The 19819-nt window shown below is 37.0% G+C and overlaps 1 protein-coding gene across 1 annotated transcript in view; it reads right to left on the reverse strand.

Annotated features, from left to right (window-relative positions):
* Positions 1-11347: 11347 nt before the first annotated feature.
* The window catches only part of LOC150089498 (O-acyltransferase like protein-like), a 201657-nt gene continuing 193185 nt past the window's right edge, over positions 11348-19819 (reverse strand). Inside the window, exon 15 of the mRNA XM_090368626.1 lies at positions 11348-11620. Coding sequence (XP_090224752.1) covers positions 11363-11620 — 258 coding nt within the window. The 3' untranslated portion in view covers positions 11348-11362. The remainder of the gene's footprint in view (positions 11621-19819) is intronic.

Consider the following 19819-nt stretch of genomic DNA (forward strand, 5'->3'; position numbering starts at 1 on the left):
TATATATACATGGTGATTCAGGAGGAATATATATGTATATTATATATACATGGTGATTCAGGAGGAATATATATGTATATTATATATACATGGTGATTCAGGAGGAATATATATAATGTCCAGTATTAGCATGATGTATTGGTATCTGCCTGTTTGTGGAGCCCAGGAAGACTGAAGATACTTGAAGACTACTTCAAGAGATTGTAAATAAAGTTCTTTTCTTTCAAGAGAAAATTGAATTGTTTTTGGTTTGAAATATATTTTGTTGTGTGTTCTAATCTTTTATAACATTTTTAAGGAAGTATTGTGGATACTAATAATATTATTTCATCTAAATGAAGTGAGGCGGGGGGGATCTCCCTTCCTTGGCTGTTGGCCCTATGACTAAGTTAGTCAGAAAGAAATGTCCCATGCTCACATCTGATGAGTATGGGCTTGGCACACCCAGGGTCCTGAGCTGGATATCATCATTCTTCTGGGCACCTCCATAGCCAGGTGGGAAGGAGCAGCAGTGCGTAACACACGCTTCTTGATTAGACCGGGGTTCGAGCCCATCACCACCAAATACGGAGGATGCGGAAAGGTCAGGGAATGACCACCGCATATCTCGGAGCAATATGGCCTTAGTTGCTAATGCTCCTAAAAACCAAATAACAAACCAATAACATCATTCTTCTCTTTCTTGGTGATTCCCTTCTACTTTTGTCTCTCTCTCTTAGGGTAACTCAGGAATTATTTTTTGGCTGGTGCAGCATAAGCCTCAGGCTTCCTTGCACCATATAGCTAATAATAATAATCATCACTAGATGTAATTTAAGATCCAACTAGGGATGAAAATCTGCTATTGAAGTGAGTGACACACAAGTTCTAACAAAAACACTAAAGAAAATCCTTCTTTGACAGATTCTGTTTAGAATACATCTTTTACAAATGAGTTGGATTTGAGTGAATCCTTAGAAGCTTCTACAGTGTATGCCACAGTGACCAAGATTAAAAAGGCTCTTGGTGAATTTATGGTGGCTGATACAAGCAAAATAACAAAGGTTGCCTCCGATTATATTCACAGGCTCTAGGTTGATATGGAGGCAGTTACTACTACTTTCATTAGCAAGAGGCATATGATGCAAGAAAGCAAGCTTATACAGCATCAGCCAAAAAAAGAAAAAAAAAAATTGACAACAAACGATTAAAAGCTAAATCAGCTGAGCTACAAATATGTGCTGAGCACCTTGATAATTTTATGAGGACCAACCAGCTTCCTGTGGCTCTTTTGGAGATATTATTAAGGGCCACCCTAGTGCAAGAAAAGAAACTCATGAAATCTGCTTCTTTGGGCTTTGAAAGAAACACACGAAAAATCTATCACTCCAGTTTCCTCAGGTCTGAGTCATCCAAATAACATAATTATTTTAAGACCACTTGCTAATTCCAGTATTATGTCCAGCCAGGATATTAGGAACACTGTCACAGATACTATAAGAAAGGAATACTCTGATATTAGCATTAGTAGAGGCATTTGATGCAAGAAAGCAAGCTTATGCAGCATCAGCCAAAAAAATAAATAAATAATAAATAAATAAAAAATAACCACTTCCACTTCACCTCTCTGTTCGTTTGAAATACCTGTCCAGCTGAGCCTTAAACTTATTTAGGCTATCAACTTCCACGACAAGGGATGGAAGTTTATTCCACCAACCAACCACCCGCTGGCTAAAGGCAAGTGTATGCCACAGTGACCAAGATTAAAAAGGCTCTTTTTATTAAAAAGGATTAAAAATATATAATTAAAGAACATACACCTTTTAAGGAACAAAGAATTACTTGTTGAAACTACCAATTCTGCAGATGCTAACAAAATTAGCAATTCTGCTTCCCTTTCAGGGGCAGGATTGTCTATTGATAAACCCAAACTCTCAAACCCAACTGTATTGGTATATGGAGTACATTAAGGAAGACATTCTAGGGGATTTACAGCTCAAATAATTTAAGGACTTTTGTTTCAGTCAGGATGAAGTAACCAGAAGACAATGTTCAGGTTTATTTATGGCTCTAGTACAAAGGTTACCAATTGAGTAATTAGTTTGTCCTCACATTCTTAAGTATGTGTTGCTAAACAATTGTATCTACCTAGGATTTACATCACACCAGTTCAGATGTTTCACTGTTGTAAATAAGTGCTTTAGGTGTTTCACCTGTGGACATTCTGCACAAAACTGCACACATAAGACCATGTCATGTGGCCAGTGTGCTAACTTCCAGTCTGCAGAAGTATTTGCATAAGTTTTTTCAGACTGAAAGTACAAAGGTGAACTGCCATGATGTGTGAATTGTAAGAGAATAAACTGAGACTATCATCACTCAGTTCGTGACAGCAACTGTCCAGAATACATCAGATCTGTGGAAATAGCCAACCAGCAAATCCATCATGAATAATACAACCACCAACCCCTCTACTGAAGGCAACTCTCGCAATTCTGCTTGCAGCGGTTGACCATAACTATGATTTGATCTGTATTCAAGAGCCCTACCACTCTCAGGTGGGTGACTTGGCTCATAAAATTATGGGTTTCCCTGTTTCTACTAGAATTATTTCTTCAAGTGATGCTCTGAAATCTGCCATAGTAGTTTATAATAAGGACTTGGTCATAACAACTATCACTGGAGGCTGTTCTGCCAATTCTTGTCTCATCCCAAACCTTTTTTTTATCTTGTGTCCATGTATTGTCTACCCTCAGAGGATATTCAAACAGCACGTCACCAATTGGATTATATATTTGTACTAAATTTGCATCAAGAAATCTGGTCATCACTGTGGATCTAAATGCGAAATAATTTTTCTGGCACAGTGGATTTATTGACCCAAGAGGACCTTTGCTTGAAGACCTAATTCTCTCTCACAACTTGCCCAACAAGCAATTTACCGTCTATTGTAAATGGGGAATTGAACATCGACATCACTGTTATGTCAGTTAAGACCACTAGTTTGTTTTCGACTGGGATGTTAAGTCTTATTTAATAAATAGTGGCCAATGGAGCCATCACTTTCTGTATAAACCCTGAGTCTTGACATACTGAAACACATGATCTAAGGTTTTCTATGGACAAATCTGAATGAAAGAAATTTAGATTTTCTGGACCTGATTTTTAACCATGAAGACTTTTTAGGCCTTAATAACCTTTCAGCAATTGAGTGTTAACTTCATACAATTTTATTTATACCTATGGAACATTCCACTAAAACGAAAAAAACAAACCATTCTTAGCATTAGTAGAGGCATAGAATGCAAGAAAGCAAGCTTATGCATCAACAACCAAAAAAAAAGCCTGTCCAGCTCAGACTTAAATTTATTTAGGCTATCAATTTCCACAACAAAAGATGGAAGCCTGTTCCACCGATCAACTACCTGCTGGCTAAAGGCAAATTTCCGCACATCTGTTCTACAACTGTCTTTCCTCAATTCGAATCTATGCCCCCTCAAGATCTTAATCTGAGCAAGAGGAAGAATCCCATCAGCATTCAGCTTGCTCATTCCATTCAAGGCCTTATACACCTCAATCAGATCACCTCACAGTGGTGCCTACTCTCCAGGCACTGCAGTTTGCAGAACTTAAGCCTTTCTTGGTAAGGGCCCCCACTTTGTTTCCCTCACCAATCTTGTTGTCCTTCTTTGTACTTTTTCTAGCAACTCTACATCCTTCCTAAAATGAGGCCTCCAGATCTTTACACAGTACTCTAGGTGTGTGGCCTGACCATTGCCTTATAAAAATGGATAATCACCTCCTTGTCCCTGCTAGCAAAATTGCTATATATCACTGACAAGACTCCATGACCTGCCCTGGCAGCCCATCTGCACTGCTCAGAAAACTTCATATTTGACTGCACAATTATCCCCAGGTCTTTTTCACTTTCCATTTCCCTGAGTGCAGTACCACACAGTTGGTACATTTCTCTTGGGTTATTGCTACCCATATGCATGGGTAGCAATAACCCAACTGAAAAGTCAATGTTAAACTTTTCAGTTGCCACTTCTCAGCCCATTTGCCAACTTATCTAGATCCAGTTAGAGTAGCATACTGTCTTTACTGTCGTTAACAACCCTGCCAACCTTTGTATCATCTGCAAACTTGAAATTAAACCTGATATACCTTCATCAATATCATTGATAAATATACAAAACAACAATGGGCCCAACACTGAACCCTGGGGAACTTCACTAATAACATTTGACCACAAAGAGCAGTGTCCATTGATTATCACACTCTGTCGTCTCCCATTCAACCATCCCTTTATCAATTGTAGCAACTTACCCTTAATGCCATACCTCTCCAATTTTTACAGCAGTCTTCCATGTGCAACAGTATCAAAAGCTTTCCTGAAATCCAAGTATATGATATCAAAATTATTTTTGGCATTCAGTTGCTTTATGATCACATTATAGTATTCAACCAGATTGGTCAGACAAGACCTCTCAGTAACAAACCCATGCTGTGTCTTAACTATTACTGCAGTCTTGTCTAGATGATCCTGCAATGCTTCTTTAACCAGTGATTCCATTAGTTTTCCCAGAACACAAGTTAAACTAATAGGTCTGTAGTTACTTGTGTCACCTTTTGAACCCCCTTTGTGAATTGGCAATAAACTTGCACAACTCCAGTCCATCGGGATCTGCCCTGAGTCCAAGGAAGCTCTCATAATTATGGCTAAGGTTTTGCTTACTTCCTTTGCTACCTCATTTAATATAACTGGATAGATCCCGTCCACCCCAGGTGCCTTTTTTATGTTTAACTTCAACAATTTCTCCTCCACTTTGCTCTCAGTTAATCACTTAGCTCTCTGTTAGAGTTTGATAAACTTGTGGCACTCCCCTCATTGAATAAATCCTCATGTGTGAATGTAGATGCAAAATACTCATTCAGTTTATCGGCTACCTGAGCATGATCATCAATAGTCAACCCATCTATGTTAAGTGGTCCAATCTGATTCATCCCTTTCCCTCTAGAATTTACATAAATAAAGAGCTCTTTGCTGTTTTTCTTTGCATCCTTTGCCAAAGATTTCTCGTGATCTGCGTTCACCTGGCTAACCTCCTTTGTGATTTGATTACAGTCTAGCTTATATCTGCCATAGGCTTCTGTGTCACCTGATACTTTATATGCATCCCATAGATTTTTCTTCTCTGCGACGAGCCTCATTAATTCATCTGTTATCCATTTATGGCTAAACCTTGAACAGTATTTTTTTAGTTGGAATGAAAAGCGTAATAGCCTCCATAATTAAGTCCCTGAAGACTTCCCATTTAGAATTCAACTTTGGCAACATCATCAGTTGATCCCACTGCACAGAATTTAAAAATTGTCTGAGACCCCTGTAGTCACCTTTACAAAAGCAAAAGCCCTTCCCTTTAGCCTTGATGGTAGTTACAGCTTTAAGTAATTCCCACAACAGTACATTGTGATCACTGTCACCCAGTGGTTCCTTTATCTGCAAATTCTTAATGTATGATTAATCACTGCTGATAATCAGATCAAGAGTATTACTCCCTCTGGTTGCCTCTCGAACATGTTGCTGTAGAAAACAGTCATCCAACAAATCCACAAAAGTCCTGCCAATGTGCATGTGACCAACCACAAGTTCCAGTCAATATCTGGAAAGTTAAAATCCCCCATTATAAGAAATTCTGATTTACTGGCCCACTCTATTTCTCTGCAAAATTGCTCATTAGGCCTATAACACACACACACCTGCTCTCATTTTTCCTTTCCCAGTGCTTATGTTACACTAAACAGACTCAACATTGCATTGTCCACCAACATCAATTGGATGCACTTCCTTAGATTTTGTTTGTTTCTTAACTAACAGCATAACTACTCCTCCCTTCCTGTGCGTATTGTGCTCCCCGAATTCCAATTCTGCACTACTTATGCCTGTGTGACACCACGTCTCTGATATCCCAACAATATCTGCCTTTGATGTCTTGACTAACACTTCAAGCTCATCAAATTTATTAACTATACTCCTAGCATTGGTGTACATGCAAGTACAGCCCATGTATTTATTTGTTCCACAATGACTCCCAGCAGTCCTGGAAATCTCCATTGCCTTGCTTTCCAGGCTGCTGCTTATTCTAATAGAAGCAGTGCAAGAATCACTTTTGCCTCTGCTTGCGGCCACTGTTAACCTTTTAGTCTGTGTATCCCCCCCCCCCCCCAAGCTAGCAGTTTTCTGATCCACCTAACACTGCCTCGATAGCATCAGCAAATATTCTTTCACCCTTTCTATTTAAATGTACCCCATCCCTTTAGAAGCAGTCTCTCCTGTCAAATAACCTCTCAGCACTTGAATGTTAACTTCATATAATTTTATTTATATAGGGCTATGGAACATTCCACTAAAAGGAAGAAAACAAGCCATTCTTTGGTCCTGCTTTGTCCATTTTGAGATCTCAAGTTCAGCATGCCAGACATGAATATCAAAGAAATAAACACTTCTCTGAGATGAATGTTCAGAACTTAAAGCGCAATTAAAATGAAGAACACAAAAATTTTCATAAAGCAATAACTGAGAATAAGGCTGATTGTTGGCAGAATTTTGTTAAACAAGTTGGGAATTTAAAACCATGGGGTTTAATTACAAAATTTCTAGAAATAACCTTTTATGTGAAGTGTGAAGACATCTACAATACAGTGACAAACCTCTGATGAGTCTTGTTGTTTACAGAAATTATTCTGCAACTGAGTACTAAATATATTAAAGCAATATATCTAGCCAATTTTGAGCTAATTTTCCCTCTTGGAAATATAGTGGTAGGATGTACAGTAGATGCAAGTATATACAGTACAGTACAGTACAGTATTCACTTTTTCCAGTTTTCAACATGAAATTGCTAGTTCTTCAACACTATTTTTTTTTGATTAATTCATATTTGAGATATGATCATACCTACGGTAGAGCCAAAACTATGGTATGAAGAGGCATGTTATATCGAGGCTGCATTGTATATGCTGTGTACTTTCTGTGTGTGTGACTTAACACAGTCTAAATATATTTATTTTTAATACATTCCCTGAAACAAAAATCCCTTATATATTTTCCCAATAATGACATAACAGTTGACTTTAGTATACTTATTCTGCAGGTTGCCAACTACTAACCTCAAAGACATTACAATATTACCTGCACTGTCTATGGAAAATGAAAGAATATGATTATTAAGAGGTACTGCTTTTTATAGACTTTCTATGTATATTCACATATCATAAAACTTAATTAATAAAATAAAAAAGAGGCACCCTCTTAGAACATCTTTGGATTCAAAAATATTACAAAATAATTAAATATATAATGCTAATTACATTTAGGACTTGTAATACAAATATAAACAAATACTGGGCAATCAGATAGCATAAATATATTACTGTCACCAGTTTATTTACTTATACATGAGCTTCAACAATTCATCATTTACAAAACAACACATTTAACATGAATAACATTTGAGTATACTACTTAGATTAAGACTGGACTTTCATCCATCCTACTAAAGATTCTACTCTTTCAACTAAAGTTGAACATTTCAAGGTCATTTTGTGAGAATTGACCGTGCTATCCAGAACAATGTATTCTCTTCACTTTTCCAGATGGAAGGGGGGAAAAGAGAGAGATCAGGAATGAAGAAAAACATCCTTTACAAGGTACTGTTTGTTTGTTTGTTGTTTGGTTTTCAGGAGCATTAGCAACTAAGGCCATATTGCTCCGTGATATGCGGTGGTCATTCCCTTGACCTTTCCGCATCCTCCGTATTTGGTGGTGACGGGCTCGAACCCCGGTCTAATCAAGAAGCGTGTGCTACGCACTGCTGCTCCTTCCCACCTGGCTACGGAGGCGCCCTACAAGGTACTAATCTCTCGGTCTACAGTGTTGTCACCAGTTATCTTGGCATTGCACTATAAATAAATGGCACTTCCTTATGAGAAGTATTACTATTATTTATTCAAAATGAAGCCAATATCCTTTAAATGCATTTCAGAGTGTTTTCATTTCCTTAGAGAATGGGCAATAGAGATGAATTAAGATCATAAATAAATCTTCATTATCTTTTAAAAAAAAAAAAAATGAAAATCTCCATATAACACAACTCTGTAACAGAAAGATTCCAGGGGTCTTACATAAATGGGATGATAACCACCATGAGAGGAGGAAATGTGAGATGAAGCTCACCCAATCATTTCCTTAGAGAGTGGGCAACAGGGATGAATTAAGATCATAAATAAATCTTCATTATCTTTAAAAACAAAAAAAATGAAAATCTCCATATAACACAATTCTGTAACGGAAAGATTCCAGGGGTCTTGCATAAATGGGAAGAAGCTCACCCACATATAAGAAAAACAAATACAATAGGATATCTAGATGGAAGAAAAGGCCTTATATACAGGTAAGCTAATAAGGTTAAGTAAAATAATAAGATATATACATAAAATAATAATAATACATCTAGATGAATGAATAATATAGTGATAATACAACAATAACAACAAAAAAAAAAAAAAAATACATACATGTTTACAAGTGAAAATTCAATCATACATTCAATAAAACAATACATTAAAATGAAATCCAATATACATATGGAAATACATACAAACCTAAGCCCAAGAACCTATTATCTTAATATATATAATGTATATTCTATGGAGAACTATTCCTCTTTCAGCTAAACATGAACCTTTTAAAGTTTTATTGTGATAAGTCTTGTTAGAACAATGAAGACTGTGCTAACCATAATAAGCCTAAAGACCAAAGTTGATCACTGTGTGTGATGAATGTCATCTCTGTTCCAAATGGGAAAAATTTGTTCTTACAATACCTCAAAAGTTCATCTTTAGTTGAAAAAATACAGAATATTTCAATAAGGGATGGGGGGTTCTGAAAATATGAGGGTCTTGGTAGCCAGGCATCCAATTATTGCAAATCTGACTCCCCCCCCCAAATGAATTTTTTAACCTGGTAGTGGTCATGCTGCAGCTGACAGGTGTTTGATTCTCTTGTTTATTTCTGATAAAAAGTTTTTGGTTTTTTGAATTCTATTTTGGAGTATACCACTGTGTGACCTTTTACTCTAATGGACTGCATTAATTATATGAAAATTTTTAATGAAAAATCTGAAATTAAAAAATTTTTTTTTACACGTGGAATTTTTAATAGCTGAAGCTTTCTCCACCTTCCTGCACATAGATATTGATACTATTTTACTAGACCAGTCTTTGAAGTGAAATTTTATGGTTTGCATAGCATAATTGTGTGACCTTTCAGATTCAGCCTGAGCACTTTTGCAAATTTTTTTTTTTTTTTTTTGTTTAGTGGTCACACTACATCCCCTTCCTCCAAACAATAAATAAATATATCTGGTGTGTGACCACTTTTGTATGTGTTGTGTGCATACACACGTATCGCACATGTAATGCAGTAAGGCCACATGTCCAAAATTACATATTTTACACAGCAATGATTTCAATGTGATTGTTCATGATAATAAATTATGTAATTAAGTTACAGTTACACATTTTGTGACCATATTTCATTGAAATCTAAGTTTTAAAACATGATTACTAAAATTATTGTAGATTATTTCTACTTTCGAAAAATTTGAGATAAGGCTGTACTGCACTGACTGTTTTTTTTTGCGTATTCATTTATGGCCATAATGCCTTAAATTTAAGCATGATAATAATTATCATTCTTAAATTTAAGGCATTATGGCCATAGAAACATTAAAACTAAGTATATGGCCTTACTGCAGGTATAGTAACTGAACCTCCATATCATTACCCTACACGTAACTCAGTTTTGATAAAAATTTGAGATGTGGCCTTACTGCATTACATGTGCAATATGAAATTTGAAAATGGAAATATGTGCATAAGTGGAGGCTTGAAATTTTGCACCCTTAATGAATTTATCAACTAGAAAATGGAAGTGACTAATGTTTTCATGTTTACATTTTGTGTTTAAATTTTTTTTTTTCAAATTTTGTAGAGAATTGAAAAAAGTGTTGTTTTATTACCCGTGAACCGAACATTTTTTACACAAAGATTATTTTTGTACTATGCCTGTCAGGTGTAGGCAACCACTGCTGGGTTAAGGAACTTTTAGCACAAGCTATACTGTATGAATTGAAATTGAACATTTTAGAACTACACATTTTTTTAACTGCATGTAAAAAATAAAAAAAAAAAACAGTACCCAGTTAACAATTTAACTTTCAAGATGAGAAGACCCAAATGGTGGAAACATTTAGATTTAAAAGAAAAAAGATTTATCAATCTTCTATAAAATGTCTACAACTAATTAATTCGGCAGGGATTTCAACCATTATTACTAAGATGTCTAAAGACAAAGCTTTTTTATATGTTCCAGTTATATTATACAATATCCAATCAGGGCCATGTTAAGACTTTTCAGCACCTAAATACAAACAAGAAAATGCTGCTTCCATCCACTAAATGAAAAGATCCCAGTAACACTCTATTCACTTCATTGTTAAAATTTTCTATAATTAATAATTTTTACAATTATTTTTTAACTGGAAAAGAATAACTGTAAAAAATTCCTTACAGCTTTTTGCATGAATATGCAAAAAGTGCACACATGTGCCACTCCCATGATAATTTTCTAGGTTTTGGTTTCCCTTGGTCCTCCTCTCTGTTTCATTACTCTGAGATTGTGCAATAACATAATTGGAAATATTTTTTTTTGGATAACAAGACTGTGGTTACAGGACATTATTTGTCATTATAACCCAATACAGTGTTAGAATTAAGAATAAAATTTTAAAGTACCTTATTTTAAAACATTTCTTGCTTTCCCCCCACAAAAAATGATTGGTGAGTAAAATACACCAATGTGCCTGCTCTAACTTTTATTGATCAACCTGCTGTATTGTTAATAACTATTATTTTTATGACAGATGGTTTTACTACTATATTCAATCAGGGCCATGTTCACATTTCCATCATTTAGATGGGCTATTGCTTCTCATCAGATATGTACTGATGGAAAAGCAACAGCTCATCAATAAGAAATCAGGACTACATTGTGAAGCAGTTGTACTTGAATTATAAAGTGACACTTCATAATTTGAGAGATCAGCACTTCTAAAATGACAATCCATCTTTTCTTAGTTTCAACATCTTTGTTATAGAGTAAAACAAACAGAATTTCTACTAACTTAATTATTGATGGCTGTGGTCTAGGAGTGAATCTTTAATAACTCTTATTTTTAAATATACAAGGTATAAAATTTTTAAATAATCATAACTTGATATTATGCTGTTTTTTTCAGTGTCTACTTTTTAAAATTTCTTAGACCACCTTTACGTTGCTGCTGTCATTATTCATGGTTATGTTATTATTTGACTTATACGTAAACTCTTCTAATGTTGTTGTTCTGACATCCAGGTTATTGCACTTTTGGATGTCTACTTCCCTGGTAATCTGTAGTTTAGTTTCTGATTTTGGAAACCATAATTTTTCTAGTCTCACAAACGGGGCTTCAAATATTAAGTAGAAAGGAACAGAAAGCAGCAGTGTTGTAGCCAGTACTGCAAAAAATTCATTTACCTGAAAAAGGAAGTAATATAATTTAAATATTTAATGAGTCATTATAAAATGTGTACAGTATACTGACAATACACAAGTATATACGTATAAATAATACATTCAGCTTAATATTTGTTACAATATTTCACTTGCATACATGAATTATTACCTTGCAGTGCAAGATAATAAACATGCCATTGGCCTAGATCTCTGAGTTCACACAACATGGCATGGAGTCAAGGATATATTGCAAAGTAGCATTGGGAACATTGAACCATTCATATAAGAAAATTGTCTGTGGAGTGATGTGGACAGGAAACTGTGCCGATGAACACACCTTTACAATACATTCCACAAATACTCAATGGAATTGAGATCTAAGATTGAGCTAGTGGAAAAATGCTTGAAGCCTTCCTCCTGTTATTCAAATTGCTTTTTAATATATTTGGTGCAGTGGATGACTACTGTCACCGTAAAAGTACCCCTGTTCATAAGAGTAAATATGCAACATTTCCAGGTGTACCTCATCTCAGTATTCAGATCTGCTCACATTCAAGGCACCTTCTAATGGAATTGGGGATCAGTGGGAAGAGAGAGAGAGAGAGAGATCTGATGAGTCCCAAATTATGCTTTTTGTCACTGATAGAAGAATGCACGTATAGGGGAGAACTTTGCTAATCAATAAGGAATATACTGCCATATGAGGCACTGGAACCATCCTGTTGTGTACTAGTAGCACAGACTGCTGAAGGAGATGTAATGGTATGGATGCATAGTTTTGTTGTAGGATACATAAAATGGACCATATTACATGCCTCCACACCTCATTCATCAATCCCTTGCATTCCAATCACCATCACAGCTGTATTTTCCAGTTAGTATCTGAGATTGGTGGGCTTCACGAAGGTCTACTTCTTTAGTACACCTTTGATCTTCACATAGTGTATGTACTGATGTCTTGTGATGTCCTGCATTAAATGCTGAGATTAATTTTTCTGTTATTTGGCAATAATGATGCTTGACATTCCTTTCCAGACGTTAAGCACTTAGTTCCGTCACCTTTCATTTTTGGCTACAGCTGCACAGGTGGTTTCTGGGAATTTTTCCATTCTTTAAGATATGAATAACAGCCTTTGAGCAATTTACTTTTTCTCTCTTTAGCAACACCTGTTAATATGCATTGACTGTTTGAAAATCTGTTAAGTCTTGTCCATTTCCCACTGGTACTAAACTGATCTGGACAACACTGATTGGGTCAGCTTTATAGCACTTTCCTGCCATCCAGGGAACCAAATCGAAGATGGCCACTTCAATTTACATATTTTTAAAAAGATTATTACATATAGTCCAAAGCTCTGTGGTCATAATAAAGTGGTCACATAGTATATATATCTTACTTATGCAGGATATTATATAATCATAATTACATATAACTATAATTATATTTTAATTGTACAGCTAGAGATAGTTTTTTTTATTGATTTTCTGCTGTTAGCATGTTGTCTGACAGATGGTACTTTTTAAAAATTCTGTTTTTTTTAATTTTTAATATGGAAATAAAATCCTTCTGTGTACTTTTCCTCACCAGTTTTGGTCCTTGAGGCTTGTCACAGATATTTTCTCAAGTATGAAAAGCTAGCGCTTGCTAACTGGGAGTCTAAAATGCTGATGGAACTGATATTCAGGCAAAACTTGTGAATCAAGTGGACCAAATTTTGGTGAAGACAAGTCACGCTGCAACAACGAAAACCTCTGCTTGCACCTTCACAATGGTCGGATTGTTAGTAACCCTCATGTGCAAGTCCAGAAATACACCCGGTATACTGGAGGTGACCACCAAGGTGGGAACCAATGTAACCAGAGGAATGCTGCCAATCTATGAAACCGGGCAATACTAGGTGGGAGATAACACTTATCGACTGGTGCAATACCATCACTTTGCTTACTGGAGGCTTGAAGTGGTGAAATCCATGTTTAGTCTCCAGAGCAAAGCCCAGCAAACCCCATTTCTTCCATCATGCAGTATGATTCATGTCTTTTAAGGTTATAATGAGCATCATGGTGACATCCTATCTTCCATACACTTTGAGGGTACAGCTCTAAAACAGTGTTCACAACTGTTAGATTGTCCACTGGACCTCAATTTGTAACTCTTTTGGAGGCATTGCAATCTTCTGGTCTCCTCTGCCTGTAGTCTACCAGACAGTGACTCAAGGAAGTCCAGCCTATGTGTGTGTGTGTGTGGTGGGAGGGAAACTGCAGTGCCCTCCCTCTACTTTTAATTTAGCTATTGAATGTATCATGAATAGTCAAATCATGATTATTCAAATTCATAACATTCAAATTAATGGAACACACATCTCTGAAAAAGATTTAAACCTTTCAAACATTTCCTTGTTCATTTCACAAATATACGTGGTCTCAGCTCCAATCTCAATGATGTCCATTTCCACTTAGAGACTACCAAGCTACCCCACTTACTTTTTGACAGAATCCCAATTATTGGCTGTTTAACCACTACTCATTTCAGTTGTTCTAATTATTCAGTACATGATTCCTTTCGCTTCAGATTTGGTACTTAGCATTAGTAGAGGCATATGATGTAAGAAAGCAAGCTTATACAGCATCAGCCAAAAAAAAACACCTTCCCATTTCACCCATCCATTCACTCCAAAGGTTTGTTTAGGCTTATATAAATTCAAGGCTTCTGCCTTGAATTTATATAAGCTTTCAACTTCCACAATGACAGATTGTTCCAACAATCAACCACCTGCTAGCTAAAGGCAAATTTCCACACATCTATTCTACAACTGTTTTTCCTCAATTTGAATTTATGTCCCCTCATGCAATTAATCTGGGCAAGAGGAAGAATTCCAACAGCATTGGGCTTGCTCAAGCCACTCAAGGCCTTGTACATCTCAATCAAATCACCTCATGGGCACCTAGTCTCCAAACACTGCAATTTGCAGAATTTAAGCCTTTCTTAGTAAGAGCAACCCTTTCCATTCACCAATCTTGTTGCCATTCTCTGGGTGCCTCCGTAGCCAGGTGGGAAGGAGCAGCAGTGCGTAGCAGACGCTTCTTGATTAGATCGGGGTTCGAGCCCGTCACCACCAAATACGGAGGATGCGGAAAGGTCAGGGAATGACCACCGCATATCCTGGAGCAATATGGCCTTAGTTGCTAATGCTCCTAAAAACCAAATAACAAAACAAACAACAACAGCCATTCTCTGAACTTGTTCCAGCAGCTCTACATCCTTTCTAAAATGAGGCCTCCAGGCCTGCATACAGTACTCAAGGTGTGGCCTGACCATTGCCTTATACAAGAGGATAATCACCTCTTTATCGCTGATAGAAAAATTCCTGTATATCACTGATAAGACCCCATGACCTGCTCTGGCAGCCTGTCTGCTCAGAAAACTTCATATCTCACTGAAAAATTACACCAGGTCTTTTTCAATCTCCACTACCCCGAATATAGTGGTAGTATGAACCAGAGCTGTAATGCCTAATATGTTCTACGTTAATATCAAAATTTGTAAAATAATAAGAGAAGTTTACGTCAATATAATACATAGAACACTTTCGTATGCCTCTCCAGCAATAGCGGAGAAATGAAAATTATGGATAAGTCAAAAATCTATTTACCTCCATTGCACATCAAGCTAAGTTTGGTAAAAAAATATTTGTAAAAGTGATGGACAAAAAAAGTAGTAGGATTTTCCAGTTTGTGGGTCTTCAAATCAAACTGCTATTCCAAGATGAGAAATTCACTAAAAAAATAAATTCTATTGAAATAAGGGCCTGGAAAGTATTTGAAAACATATACTGAAACTGAGACGGGCAGTTTTCCTCTGCCTTATGAGATGTACAGCTCATTTAATGTTTGCAGAGCTATCAAAAATGGGACATGATCCCATCAAGCTCCCAGCTGCCCACATCAATGACAGAACTTGCACTTGGTCATTAGGCAACACAGCAGCAACCCCCATGGCAAAATGCACTGGTCTCAGAGGAGCTAGTTGTTGTTGAGGGCTCTATGTTAGGGAAATGAAAAACACAGTATGCAAAAAAATACGTGGAATAGGACCAGAATATGCCTTCCAGGGACAAAAGTTGATGTTATAGAGCAGATATCTTCTAAGGGCACAAAAGGTGATATTGTTGTACACATTAGCACTAATGACATTAAGAGTAGACATACAGACTTACTTAACAAGTACAGGTCAATGTTGAAAAAAAGTCGCGAGTTAGGGTTAAATTTGAAAGTGTCTGCAATTCTGCATGATAGGAGGGAGATACGATGAGAGCCTTGTCAATCAATTTGGCCCTGGAGAGATTGTGCAAGGTTCATAGAGAATTTGTCTCAGTGTGGTCTGTGCTTGTTAATTTGAGAGTGCTTCTAAGGGATGGTATACACTTAAATAGAAAGAGTGCAAGAATAATTGCTGATGCTATTGAGGCAGTGTTAAGTGGGTCGGAAAACTGCTAGCTTGGGGGGAGATTTAAAGACTAACAGTAGCTACAGGCAGAGGTGAAAGTGATTATTATTATTAGCCATATGGTGCAAGAAGCCTAAGGCTTATGCTGAACTAACCAAAAAAAATTCCTGAGTCACCCTGAGAGAGAGAGAGAGAGAGAGAGAGAGAGAGAGAGAGAGAGAGAGAGAGTCAGAAATAGAAAGGAATCACCAAGAAAGAGAAGAATGATGATATCCAGCTCTGTACCCTGGGTGTGCCAAGCCCATACTCCCCAGATGTGAGCCCCTGTGGTTAAATACTTGCACTGCATCTATTGGAATGAGCAGCAGCCTTGACAAGCAAGGCACTGGGGATTTCAAGAACTGCTGGGAGTCATCATAGAACAAGTATATGCATGGGTTGTGTTAGGGTAAGGAAAAGTTGTTGTTGTTGATATGGGGGTTTGATGGCGCATAAGCTACTTTGGCTATAATGCGCCTATTCATTTATAATAAAAAGAAATGAAAAAGTTTTATAAATTCAGAATTGATTAAAAAGTCCAGTTTGCTTTAAGAAGTTGAAAAATTCGGAAATATCTGCGTCATCTCCAATAAGATTCTCTAAAGTTATTGGTCTACGAAGATTAACCAGTGATAGCAGGGTTGAAGTTCTGTCTTGTTCATAGTAAGGGCAGTCAATGAGAATGTGTTTAATACTCAGATTTATATTACAAAGTGGACACTGTGGCGGGTCATTCCCTGTGAGTAAATAAAGGTGAGTCAGGTAAGTATGTCCTTTCTTACCCTTGAAAGGACTACCTCTTCTCGTCTTGATGTTCAGACACTGGAGTGCCAAATTTTTGGATCATGTTTAAATTGAAATAGTTTATTATTAATTTGAGAGTGCCATATTGCTGTCCATTTTGACAGGCATGCAGCCTGAATGGTTAATGCATAGTCTGATAGCGGAACAGGGATATCAGTTAAGTCAAAGCTAGTTGGATTTTTTGCAGCTTTATCAGCCAGTTCATTGCCCAAAATACCAGAATGAGCTGGAATCCAGCAGAAGGTGACCAGTTGATGGCATTCTTCAATTTTTAGTAATATGCTTTTTATTTTGTCTAGAACAGGGTGTACTTTATCTAAGGGGTTACATAAAGCCAAGATTGAGCTGAGGGAATCAGTGTAAATAACAGATTTTAAAGCAGTCAGATGAGAGATTCTGTAAAGCTAGTTTGATTGCATGTAATTCAGCTGAGAAGATACTGAATTCAGATGGCAAGGATGCTGAAATAACGGTATTTGGAAACACTGCAGCCACTCCAATGTTTGAATTAGATTTAGAGCCATCTGTATAAATTGGAGAAAAGTCAAGATATCTTTGAGTGTGAGCTTCGTGAAGTTGTTTGATATTTGATGTTTGTAAAATGTTCTTTCCCCATTGAGAGAGGTAAGTGTCACAGGTCGGTATAGGAAGTGGAACCCATGGTGGTTGAGTATAAGTTGTTACCTGTTGTACAGAAAGGATGGAAACATTCCAAATTTGCATCAGTTCAAGAAGGCGAAGACCAGCTGGCTTTACTATGCTTGGTTTATTTCTGAAAAGGTTTTCTAATGGTGGATTGAACAGGTATGACTGAGTCGGATGCATGGCACAGTTTTGTATCTTGACAGCATACTTCAATAACAGTGTTTTCCTACGTAAAGTTAGTGGGGGTTCATGGGCATCAATGTAGAGACTATGTGCTGGTGATGTTCTGAAAGCACCGAGTGAAAGTCTCAAGGCACTGTGTTGAATTGGATCAAGCCAGCGCAATGCACTCAATCTGGCTGAATCATAGATGGGAGCTCTATAATCAAAACGGGATCTGATTAATGCCAGATATAGCCGAAGCAGAGATGTACGATCTGCGCCCCATGTTTGGGAGGATAAAGCTCTGAGTATATTTAACTTTTTTAGACAGGAAGTATGTACATTTTTTATGTGGTCTATAAAATTTAACTTATTATCAAGTGTTAATCCTAGAAATCTGATGCTATCAGTGACCGGGATGAAGACATTATAAATTTGAAGTTTAGGATCCGGATGAAGTTTGCACTGTCTACAAAAATGGATGGCAACTGTTTTCTGCTGCGAGAGTCGATAGCCATTGAGGCTGGCCCACTGTTGTATTAAGTGATATCTGGAGCTGCCGTTCAATAGACCTCATGTTTTGGGAATGGCAGGAGATGGAAAGATCATCTGCATAAAGGTAGGTCTCAACTGTATTTGGAAGCTGATTGGTGATGGAATCTATTCTAAGAGCAAACAAAGTGGCACTCAGTACTGATCCCTGTGGTACTCCTTCTTCCTGTATAAACGTTTTGGAGAGGGCATGTTGGTACTGAACTTAAAACGATCTAGTACGTAGGAAGTTCTGAACAAATATAGGAAGGTTGTCTCGCAGACCAAGAGAGTAAAGATCACTAAGTATGCCATGCCGCCAGGTAGTGTCAAAAGCCTTCTCGATATCTATTGAAACCATTACAAGATGTTCACGTTTAACAAATGCATTTCGAATGGCGAATTCAGCCTTGACCATAAGATCTAAGCATGACCTATTTTTACGAAAGCCATATTGGCTATGGCTCATTAGATGTTGTGACTCAATGATCCATACGAGTCTTCTGTGGATGGACAATTTTTTCAAGGATTTTGCTCAGGCAGCTTGAGAGAGAGAGATCAGTCTATAGCTATAGGGGTTAGTTGGATCTTTCCCAGGTTTTAGGAATTCCAAAACAGTAGAGTGGTGCCAAGAAGTTGGAAAAACGTTTTCTAAAAATATACGATTGTAAAAAACCAGAAGCAGGCTTAAAGCTTTGTCATCAAGATGTTGAAGCATGACATAATAAATCCCATCTGGCCTGGCAGCACCACTGTGGGCTGTTCTAATGGCATGCAGAAGTTCACAGTGTTGCAGAGGTTTGTTATATGGAAGAGTACGTGCAGTTTGAAATTTTATGGCATGCTTTTCTCTAGTGTTTTTAATTCGTTGGAATGATGTAGAATATGCTGATGCCGCTGATATTTCAGCAAAAGTATTGCCCAAAGCATTAGCAATATCTAAGGAACTGAATAGATCTTGCCCTTTCCAGGAGAGGATTAGAGAAGGTATAGTAGGAAACTTATCAGATAACTGTCTAATTTTTTTCCATATAGTTTTCGGATCAGTGTTTCTGTTAAAGGTTGATGCAAAACGGGTCCAGGATTCTTTCTTGGCTTGCCTTTGTACAAATCGTGCTTTTGCTCTTAGCTTGTTATAATTAATGAGATTGTTTGTGGTTGGACATTACCAAAATAAATTCCAGGCTTTGATTTTTGCTTTCTTTGCTTTTGTGCATTCGTCATTCCACCAGTAATTATAATGCTTGCGACCAGGGGGATTTGATAATGGTATTGTGTCCTTGGCCACTTTTAGGAGATGTGATGTAATCTGTTACATTATCAATATTCTGGAGCTGGATTTTTTTCCTCATCAAGAGAGATTGATGATCGAAATTTTGCCCAGTTTGCACAAACAAATTTCCATTTCCTGCGGAGTTTGTTTGAAGGAGACTGTGATATTAAAAAATTGCATATGATTGGAAGGTGGTCACTGCCCATAGGATCATTTAAAACATACCACTCTATGGGTGGGAGGAGTATTGGAGAACAAATTGAGAGATCTGTTGGGAGTTGTATGTGAGTGTGCGCACCAGTATTGAGTAAGGTGAGGTTTT

The sequence above is a fragment of the Mastigoproctus giganteus genome, chromosome 2 (assembly GCF_048544385.1).
Source record: "Mastigoproctus giganteus isolate SK-2022 chromosome 2, ASM4854438v1, whole genome shotgun sequence".
Taxonomy (NCBI): Eukaryota; Metazoa; Arthropoda; class Arachnida; order Uropygi; family Thelyphonidae; genus Mastigoproctus; species Mastigoproctus giganteus.